Raw genomic sequence first — 11,619 nt, 5'->3', positions numbered from 1 at the left:
GGAATTTTTGAACATGTATTATAAATTGAGTTAAAAAAGATTAAAATTATATGTGTAATTAAAATCAATTTAATTTTTTCACTTATATGTTTGTTTTTTGTTAAAATCATAAAATTCCTATTTTGTACCCTATAATATTAAAACGGAGCGTCGTAGAGAAAAACATTATTAACAAAATATGTTTGTTTTTATGTCCTCTATTTCCCCTCAAAGTTTGTCGATCTAATTTTTTTACACCCTGTATATGATTTATATACAAAGTAAAATAAAAAACAATGATTAATGACACAGAAAGTAAAATGTAATAATGATTATTGATATAATAAAGGTATTTATTGGTTTTTAGTCAAATTTGTTGAAAACAAAATATAAATAAATTATAAATTTTATTAAAATCAAAATATAAATAAAAAAGAAGTAATAAGAAGGTGATGTATTTCAACAAATTTGTTTTCGAGGTGCACCACGAGAAGGTAACCAATATAACGCACCTCACCTGTAACTAAATAATTCCAAATATAATAATAATATAAATAATATAAATAATTATATAAAAAATATATAATAATCAAACTATAATATAAATATAATAATTTATAAATATAATAATGATATTTATATTATAATTATATTATATTATAATTATATTATAATTATAATATAATATAATTAGATGTATAATATAATTATAATATATATTATACATATAATATAATTATATTATAATTATATATAAATAATATATACATACGCAAGCATGCATGCTCACACATCATGTACAAATCACTAGACTTACCTTCAGTAATTATGTAGCATAAGAGGATGAATAAATGTAAAATCTTGGCTTTTTCAATTATTTATGATGTGATCGTAATCGTTCTAATTCTGTTAAAGCATTTTCATCACATGGACGTTGGAACAATCTTTTCTGTTCTATTTCAGGAATTGCTAATCCTTGTAAAAATCTTATGCGACTAAGAGCTACATATGCTTGACCTTTAGCAAATATCTTCTTATCTAAATATATTACAGCTTTATCAACTGTTGTACCCTGCAATTTATGAACTGTTACTGCCCAACTCAAAATAACAGGAAGCATTGTTCTTTCTATATTTCCATATCCTTTATTACCTTGGTATACGACACTAATTGGAGAAATGGCAACGTAACCATTAGATTCTTTTAAACTGTTTCCTATTGTAGGATCATCAAATTGAATGAATATTTTCTTGGGTAATTCACCATCTTCTAACTGATCTTTCCGTAAAGCTGGCCATTGAAATCCGCGTATAATTCCCATACTTTCATTTACTAAATCTTCATAAACTTTTAAATTCGATCGTAACATTACCCGGGAACCAACTGCAAGTTTAATTATATGTAGCAAACCACCTGTATTATTAGGATCAGCAGGAATTGCAGTGGCAGAAGGCTTTTGACCCTAAGTTGCAGGTTCTCTGGATTCATCTCGCGCGTTTATAATATAAGTTCTTTGTGTCTTTGCTACTTCTTCAATCATTTTATTATTATAAGAATTAACTAACTTTATAGTAGGAAATATACGAATAGCTTCACCATCAGCAAATTCATCAATTAAAGGAATATATGTTCTATTTAATAACATTTCATATTGTGCAATGTTCATTTGCCCAACTCGCAAATTATTTAATAAATCAACGAATTCAGCATCATTTTGTTGACGCATATTAGTCTTCAATTCACACAAACCAAAATATCGCCATAAATGTGGCTCTCCTTGAAAACATATAGATTGCTGAAAACACCAATTTCCTTTTATAGGTGGTAACTGCATAATATCTCCAAAGAGCAATATATTAACACCACCAAATAATTCATTATTATTTTTAAATTCTTGAAGACGAAGATGAATAGATCTCAACATTTCATACGAAACCATTGATATTTCATCAATAATTAACCACTTAATATGCCGCCATTTACGTCTTGCATCTTCAAGACGTTGTCCTGTTAATTGTCTGTATACTGTAGCTTTGCCTTTTTCTATTGCTAAAAAGAACGCACAATGTAAGGTATGTCCATTAATTAATCTAGCGGCAACACCAGTAAGAGCAGTCACTTCAACGAATGTCGGTTTCAATAAAAGATCAATAGTAGGAGCATAACATCGCTTAATCTGTTGTTCTATCATTTTTAAAAGAAATGTTTTTCCACATCCTGCTCCTCCTGTAATGAATAATCGTAAAGGTTCACTAATTTGACCTTTAATATCTTGTTTAATATGATCAGTAATTGTGTAAAACAAATTAGATTGTTCTATATTCATATTTCTAACATTTCGTTCGAATTCTTCAGCAGATATGACACGATCTGCTTCGTTAGGTTCATCGTGTAAATCTAAATCAATATTATTTTCATCATATTCCTCCATTATAGAACGTACTCGATCTTCGTTTCTTACCGTAGATTGTGCATTTGTATCGCCGTCATCAAATGCTGCAATTTGAGCTATAACTTCTTGTAATTCTCGTTCTACAAATTGAAATTGCTCAATATTTTGTCCTCTCCGTAGAGGTCGTAGTAGTTGACGCTTGGCATTAAATGCCTGTTCTGCTGTTTCATATCCCTCAAGTAGTTCTTCTTCATTTCTAAAAGGAACATGAGCTACTAAATAACTATAAAAGTATGCTTCACGATTACTAGTTTGAGTATAATATCGTGTTCTTAACACTGCAGGACGTGTACGCCGTTTCATTTTTGTACCATCTTGTAAACGAATATGCTTAGTTGAAACTACATCGTTTTCTTGATTATAAACTTCGATATCTCCATCTTCTTCATAATTGTCAAATCGTGATACACATTCATATGTAACAGCAAATTCAGCTAAACTGAGATCGTTTAAATTTTTCGGACGTAAACAATAACGATCAAATAAGTTTGCATATACACTGTTAATATAGCCATCACAACGTAACATACGATAACGTTCTTGCGGAAAGCATGTATTTAGAAAAACAACTTTTCGTGAACTATCACGTAATTTTAAATGGCATAAACGAAATGCACATTAACAGGCAGATATCTGTCTATGTCGAAGTATAGTCATTGATACAGCAAATAATTGCTTTCCTATATCTCCACCGTATCTCTGAACTCTACTGATTGCATCTTTAATTGCTTGACCAACATCATGAGGTTCATGTTTAGCTGCATATTTAGCTATATAATAAGCTATACCTGTAACATTCCCACAAGGTTGCAAATTCATATTGCCATTCCATAATTTAAGAAGTGTAGGATTGTAATTATTAACAAATACATCTGTAGAATTACGTTTTAATATACAGAAACGTAAATTATTACGAATAGCTTCATCTGGTCCAAGCAAGGTAGTTGTATCACTAACTCTTCTTGGAAAACCAAATCGGCATTGTCCGTGTTGTCTATCTTTGTAACATGTATTACTATGTCTATGCACTTGAACGCGTGCAATGAGTGCATCTAATTCGTCATCTCCCGTAGAAGATGTACAGGATACAATTTTGTCAATAAGAGCTATACCTTGTGGGCCTTCAAATAATGGAATTCCTTCATTCCAGCACAGCATATGTAAATGTGGACTACCTCTATTTTGAAATTCTATTCTCCACCAGAAATCTATTAGTTTTCCACCTAATAAAGTGTCATCATTTAGCAATACACACATCATTGCATGAACACGAACCATAAAATGACGAGATAATACTACGGGATGCTCAACAACTAATCGTTGTTTTTCATTAAACTCTAAATTGTCTACATTCTCTCCTTTTCTTTGAGCTGCAATAAGACATGCTTGCAATATATCTTTCCAATTAAGATCGTTGCAACTTAACGTTAAAAACCATTGTGGCGGGCCCAAGTTGCGAACCATAGCAATTAAACCGCTACATGCAGTTTGCCAATATGCATTAGAACCACGCAAAGCTCTCATATTAATATGCAAATTTTGTACAAGGCCTTCAGGAATATTATTGCCTTGTCTAAATCTAAGGCAGACGCCAACATTTTGCCGAGCCCGGTAATATTCCATGACGGATAAACAATAAAATAAGTAATCATTTCGTTGAAATCTAGGATCCTGACACATAATACGAGCTTGACAATAATCTAATGGTGTAATAGGATATAATCGTGATGGTTCATGAAGTCCATTTCGTCCTTTTGGAAAAAGGAAAAACCAAGCTAATTCTTCAGCTCGAAGTTCAGTATGCATCTGTACAGGTTCTGTAGTTTTCCGTCGCAATGTGTATAAGGGAGCATCTTGTACTTCTTTTTCAATAACAGATTGAACGTCAGGTATAGTTTCATCAACTGGCCTTAAAACTGAAGACATAATAACAATATTATAATTATCATTATTTGTATTTAATTCTGCAGCATTCGCATAATTAGAATTTAATTCTGCAGCATTCTCATCATTTGGATTCAATTCTGCAGCATTCTCCTTTAATTCTGCTACATTTTCAATGTACGTATTATGTATTTGATTTTGTTGTTCATTAGAATGCATATGAGGATAAACAGCAGTAATGGTATACTGATTATTAAAAGTATTATCCAAAAATTTTGGTAAAAAAATACTTTTTAACATATTAAACATTGATAACGTAGCTGGAAATTGAATCAAACATGCTGTACCATTCTGTGCTGGTCTACCTTTTGAACCTCTTGAATGTGAATCAAATAGCCAATAATTATTATCAAATTGAAATATAGAAACAGAAATTCCATTAGCAGTTAATACACCATAATTATGATCTCGAAAAAAAATATTTAAAGCATTTTTCAAATTAGGAAATCCTTCATTGCTATTGTCATTATATAAATGTCCTGATACGCTATTTTGCGGAGTGATTAAAAGGGTAATAATATTTCCAAAGACTTCAATATCTGTGTGCAATTCATCTATTGATAAAAAATCCCTGTTAATTTCAGTAAGATGAGGATTCTTACGCTTCGATATACTTGTTACATATAATGCATCTCCTATCAATAAAATGGTATCAATGAGATTTTTTGTCCAAGTTTGAAGTTGATGTATTGAAGACATAGCTATAGCAACCGCCGCAATTGCAGTACACTGTTTCCCTCTTGTATGTTAGTATCAGAAAACATTTCATGGCCTTGATGTATGGAACCTCTGATTATTGCTCTATTCCCAGCTATTTCGATTAAATTTGTCTTATTTATTGTCTGCTCTGTGGATGGGCCATTATTTACATTAATATTCATATCATTATCTTGTGTTACAATAATTTGACATATTTGTGAAATGTCAAAATTTGCAGCGTCAAAATTAACATTAATGTTTCGATATAATGGATTATTTTGGATTAACCACGCTAAAGCAGCTGATAAATTTTGCACGTTAATTTGTAATTGTCGGCATCTTTCAACATTCTCAAGTTGTTCACATACAATAATCTTGCCTATTTTTGTAATTGGTAATGGTAATTGCTCCGATATTTCTTCTATATCTTGCGCAAATAAAATAGCTTGTCCTCGAAAGCCAGATTGACCAAATCGTCCACCTAACTTAATAATTTTTATAAATGGAACAATTCTTGACAAAAGTCTTTGTTCCATATCACTTAAATTTCGCAAAACATTTGGAATTTCATCTAAAAACATAGCATTCCAATATGCTTGTGTTGGAACTTTGCCTTTTTTAATCAAATTAGCACAACGGAAACATGTTATAATTTCATTTAATTCGCGTAATTCGGTAGGAAAAATATCAATCGTTTTAGCAGATATTTTCGTATTACATATCTGCTTTTTATAGCATAATTTTTTACAAACATCACAAGCAATACCGCAAAAAACGATATAGTTAAATAATATTGTTGTAACAACTTTTTTCTATGGGTATTAATATCAGATTGTGGAATTTCCTGAGGGATCGATAACACAGTAGCTTGTAATATTTGATTGTTGGGTAGAAGTACATTAGTAGCATCTTGTGAAATATTTTTTTCAGTATTTATTGTTGCAGAATTCTATTGCTTGTTTAAGTGACAATTGTTGATTTGCTGCTTCAATTGTTTGTTCGTTGTTTGTTGTTGATAAACATGTTTTTTGCTTTTTATAGCGCAAATTTTTTGCCGTTGTGTTACTTTTTCGTCCGATATTTCTTCTCTTCTTTCTTCGTGTAATCTGAAATAGACATATATATATATATATCTTTATATATTTATATAATATCTTTATATATTTATATAATATTATAATATATTTCTACATATAATATAACAATATATATGTTGTATAATTAAAAAAAATAGTGTTATAATAATTATAAATATATAACATAATTGTAACCATATATATATATAATATTATAATAATAATAATAATATTATAATAATAATAAAAATTGTATTATAATAATTTAATAAAATAAAATTGATTGAATACGTATAAGCAATCAAACGGCTCTGCTAATTTTTAATATATTTAAGTCTCAGGATATGAGTTAGCTATAGGAGCCAAGCGCAGTTAATGAGGCGCGTATTTTTTCTAAAGGATTAATTAGGTTTTAATAATCATAAGAAATACATTTAATATAATCTCGTCTTTAATATAATCTCAAGCAAATAAAATAAGAATCGACATATATGTAAGACAATTTTTTTATAAGTTTTATTATATTGAACTGATTTCACTCCATAAATTTTAAAGGTTTAAAACAATATATTCTCATAGATGCAAGAACATATATACGTAACACACATTTTGCCTTCCGGGCTTTTCAACCTAGAGAAAAAGTAAAATGAGACAATCGTTAAGAAACATAATGAAATATATTATGGAGCGAAACAAGATCGCACGTCTTGAACATTATTTTTAATTGTTTTTTTAATGTATTATTACTGCTATTTATTTATACCTATGCGCTGAAGAAGGCTCAAAGAAAGAGCCGAAACGTTCGCACTTTAATGTCTTGTATATTAAATGTATTTCTTATGATTATTAAAACCTAATTAATCCTTTAGAAAAAATACGCGCCTCATTAACTGCGCTTGGCTCCTATAGCTAACTCATATCCTGAGACTAAAATATATTAATTATTATTTATATAAATATAAATATTACAATTATTATTTATATGACTAATAATAATTGTAATGTTATTATTATACATATATAGTATTATTATATATTATATAATTATATATATAGTTATAATTGTGTTTTATATATATATATATAAATGTTTTATAATATAAATATATATGTGTATACATATATGAATAATGATAAAACATTTTAAACATTTTTTTTTTAATAATAATTAAACATTTTTTTTAATAATAAAAAAATTTTTTTAATATATGTATGTTCTTGATGTTTCTTCTATTCCTCATTCCTGCTTGTGATTATAATCATATATTATGGCCATTGGTGATTCCTCTACTCTTTCTTCAGATAATAAGGCGCAACATTGCTGCCAACATGCACATTTAGAGTGCGGCGCAACTATGCTGCCCATATATGTACCGCAAGCTTCCTGCTACTCTTCTTTTTGCTGTTCTTATGCTGTTTCTTCATTCTTTTGTCTCTCTGCTTCTTCATCCTACACATGTAAAAGTTTTTATTATGTAATATATATATTACAATGTATATAATATAATAATAATAATAATAAAGACACACATACACTCACCATGTGACTGCAATGTTCTATATTCTTTCCAAATATTTTTCTGCTACAATTTTTTTAATTAATATAATATAATATAAATAGAGATAAATAAAAAAAAATAGCTAGATAGATAGATTGATAGATAGAGAGAGACAGATGACAAACACAGATGACAACAATATCTTATATCAAATACGTAAACTTGTACGCAGTTATAATTATGGCTTCGACAAATATATTAACTTTCTTATGGCTATATAAGTTTATACATTATGTAATTACAAGTAAGTTTATATATTTGTATAGCCTTAATTATTATTACATATGTGAATAATCTTTTGTAGTAGATAATTGGCTATGTAAGTTAATATATTTGTCTGCATTGCCATAATTATTGGTGCGTAAGCTAATATCTTTGTATAACTATAAATATATTTGTATACATATTTTTAATTAATTATATAATTATTATATAATATACAAATAAGAGAGAAAATAACTATATACATTTATACAATTATATATGTGGATATTTATAGCAATGTGACTACGCAGCAAATTTAATAGCAAATAAGTGGCTACGCAGACAAATATAAATTCATATAGCCATGTTATGACTACAACAGATTAATTATATTATTAATTATATTATATATTTTTATTAATTATTAATAACAAGACTTACTCGTTTTCTATTATTAATAATGTTTTCTTCTTCAGATATCTCCAAGCGAGTATCTTCTTCCTACATATAAATAAAGAAACAATAAATAAATAATAATAACAATATCCTAAATAAAGAAAAAAACAATAAATATAAAAGAAGAAACTTACTTCTTTATTTATATCTTCTTGAGATATATCCATAATAATACACTTCACTTAATATTGTTGTTGATAATAACACGCAACAGGTGACAGCTAACCTATCCTATCAGTCCCGCCATTATTACTTTGAGATGTATATACCAATGTCACCAACATTCCCTATCCGGATACTACAACGAATCTCATTGGTGAATCATTTTTTCCTCTTAGGTTCACACAGCAGCCAATGAGAGACCGTATTGACGAAATAATACTCATTTTTCACTTTTTATTAATAGAATAAATAACGATAATAATACGCTTTAAACCTTCCTTGATTAATAAGAAACTTATGTTCCAAAGTTGATATTAAACTATGCAGTAGTTATCGAGAATTAAGGTCACGACCGATCCGGGCTCGATGAAACGCATACTCCCTCTCTTTTCGCCAACCTACGGTTGGCAGCAGTCAGGAGAATGAGTAAAAAAATATAAAATATTTGAGACTACTAAAGCACACAGTTAAAATAAGATAATTTTCTATGATACATAAATTCTATCTGTAATACACAAATTAATTAATGTTTTAATTATATTGATAATACCTCTTGTGCAATGGTTTCATCATTCATTGGTTCCCAATCCATTTCTTCATATAGAATTTCTTGTTTAATCTGTTCTATTAATTTTTCTTTTGTCATATTATCGACATTTAATTCATTATTTTGTTGAATCTGTGATTTATTACCATTTAATGTGTTTCTATTTTTATACAATGAATCCTTTAGAATTTTGTTATATAATCTCGTAAATCGAACATTTTTATAAACATATGTCGATCCTAAGCTGTGATTGTCTGTGAAAATAAAACAATTTTTGCAAATATTATTGATATTAAAATATTTATTAACATATTTATTATTTTTTTTAAATATTTATTATTTGCAAATATTATTACATCAATAATACCGAAACACAATGCTGTAAATGACAAAACAGTTTGCAAACAACGATCAAGTAAGAAAATTTTAGAAACACCATAAATGAAAACAATTTGACAAAAAATGCTGTAAAAGTCAATTGTTGGAGATAAATCTCATCAGCAAAAATTTCAGCAAAGTTAACAAAAAATAAAATGAGTGTGATGTTTCTTTAAAAAGAACATCAAAACTTGATAAAGAATGATGACTCAATATCTTTGGATAAAAATGATAATGAAGTAACAATAAAATAAATAAATAACAATAAGGTAATTTTTGGTATATTTTTAGATTCATTGAACTGGTAATTGCACAAAAAAATTATTAATGCTTGAATTTTTTTTTACATATTGCTCTAATACCCAGCAAGTTTTTCATTAAAAATCATACACATTTTTCAATTTTTTTTTTTTAATATTTTATGTACATTAGTAAATAATTTTTTCTCCGAGTAATCAATCATACACGTACTTGCTAGATATTAGAGAAATATGTAAAAAAAATTTAAACATTAATAATTTAATAATTTTAATTAATAATTATATTCACAAACATTAATAATTTTTTTGTGCACTTACCAGCTCACAAAATTTAAAAATATACTCAAAATCATCTTCACAAGCATGTATACAGACACAAAATAATTCAATTTTATTTTGAAAAAATTTTAAAATAATAATAAGTATCTGAGAAAAAATTTTACATTGTTAGAGTAAAAGTGAATATTCATTTTAGAAAAAAATAAAAAACTGAAAAACGTTAATTTCCATGATAAATGCAATTTGAACATTTGAAGAATTATTTTTAACCATGAGGAAGAAATAGTCAGAAAGGCAAATAAAAAAAATATTGTTTTTTTAAACCATCCTAATATAGGATAAATATATATATATCCTAAAAAAATCATAAAAATGAAAAGGTCAGGCCATGTTCAAAAGAAGGTACTCAAAAATTTAAACGATCTAATAATAAATTATCACGAAAAGTAACTGATATGTTATTCAAGGTGCCAGTTCAAAGTGAACATACGTAAAGTGTATATTATCTAAATTTAGTAATAATATATTACCATGAAAAGTAACTGTGATATTTTATTCAAGGTGCAAGTTCACATTGAATATACATACATATAAGTAAAACTGATTACAATTTGATTCTAGAAAATAAGTGCGATATGTTATTCTTAGTGCACAAAATATAATAGTCGTTTATAGAGATTTGATTTGAAATTCATACTAGCCCGTACAATGAAAAATAATTGCTCGTAATGCCAGAGTACCAATTTGTTAATGACTCAGAAAAATAACATGGCGGCCTGCTCTCAAAAAACTATGATGTTTCTCGATGTCCATTTAGAAATAATGTCAAAGCTCTTACAGAATAATTACTACAACATTTGAAATACGAAAAGTATTACATTAGAAGAAGATTAGATTAGAATAAAAATTCAACGTATTTTTAAAAGCTCTACACACACAACGAAGTGAATATACAAAACTATATACAAATACCTTTTTCTTCTGTGTTTCTGAAGAAAATTGTAAGTCAAATGAAACCTTGCACTTTGAGAACCATGTCACTTATTTTCAGAGTCAAATTGATATATTTTTTTTGTATATTTTAATGATATTTATTTCTCACTTGTATCTTGAATAATTAATATGTAATTTTTTATTGTATATTACGACAAATAATCAGTAAACTTTTTAAGCGTATAGCTTTATTGTAGTTGACCTGAGAACTGTACATTTATAAATTTTACTTAATATACACCCGTTTCGAGCAACAAGGCAAAGTTTTCTGATCAATAACTTACTCCCTGAAAATACGGTATAACACAAATCGGAAGTTGATACGAAAATTCGAAATTTTACTAAAGAAAGATTGGAGGTTTTTAATTTATACAATTTTCACAACTCTTATTTCAATTATTTATTCTACCCATCGAAAGTTTTTTGAGAGCAGGCCGCCATGTTATTTTTCTGAGTCATTAACAAATTGGTACTCTGGCATTACGAGCAATTATTTTTCATTGTACGGGCTAGTATGAATTTCAAATCAAATCTCTATAAACGACTATTATATTTTGTGCACTAAGAATAACATATCGCACTTATTTTCTAGAATCAAATTGTAATCAGTTTTACTTATATGTATGTATAT

The 11,619-nt window shown here is 27.7% G+C and overlaps 1 protein-coding gene and 1 long non-coding RNA gene across 2 annotated transcripts; both read right to left on the bottom strand.

Moving 5' to 3' along the window:
* Positions 1–853: 853 nt before the first annotated feature.
* Positions 854–1,300, bottom strand: LOC146720288 (ATP-dependent DNA helicase PIF6-like). Its single transcript, XM_085488842.1, has one exon. It carries the CDS (start codon positions 1,298–1,300, stop codon positions 854–856), a length of 447 nt encoding a protein of 148 aa, XP_085344968.1.
* A 6,066-nt stretch (positions 1,301–7,366) lies between these two features.
* Positions 7,367–8,579, bottom strand: LOC146720287 (uncharacterized). Its single transcript, XR_014926144.1, has 4 exons — positions 8,504–8,579; positions 8,355–8,414; positions 7,685–7,733; positions 7,367–7,600 (listed from the first exon to the last, which is right to left on the bottom strand). It is a non-coding gene; the product is annotated as an uncharacterized LOC146720287 (long non-coding RNA).
* Positions 8,580–11,619: the final 3,040 nt, after the last annotated feature.

The sequence above is a fragment of the Nylanderia fulva genome, unplaced genomic scaffold (genome assembly GCF_048542155.1).
Source record: "Nylanderia fulva isolate GAGA-0341 unplaced genomic scaffold, ASM4854215v1 Scaffold721, whole genome shotgun sequence".
NCBI classification, from domain to species: Eukaryota; Metazoa; Arthropoda; class Insecta; order Hymenoptera; family Formicidae; genus Nylanderia; species Nylanderia fulva.
The sequence above is the reverse complement of the archived record's forward strand: the minus strand, read 5'-3'. Positions and strand labels throughout refer to the sequence as shown.

Excerpts from the sequence above, each read along its gene's own strand:
- LOC146720288 (XM_085488842.1), bottom strand. The coding sequence starts at position 1,300 with ATGGGAATTATACGCGGATTTCAATGGCCAGCTTTACGGAAAGATCAG.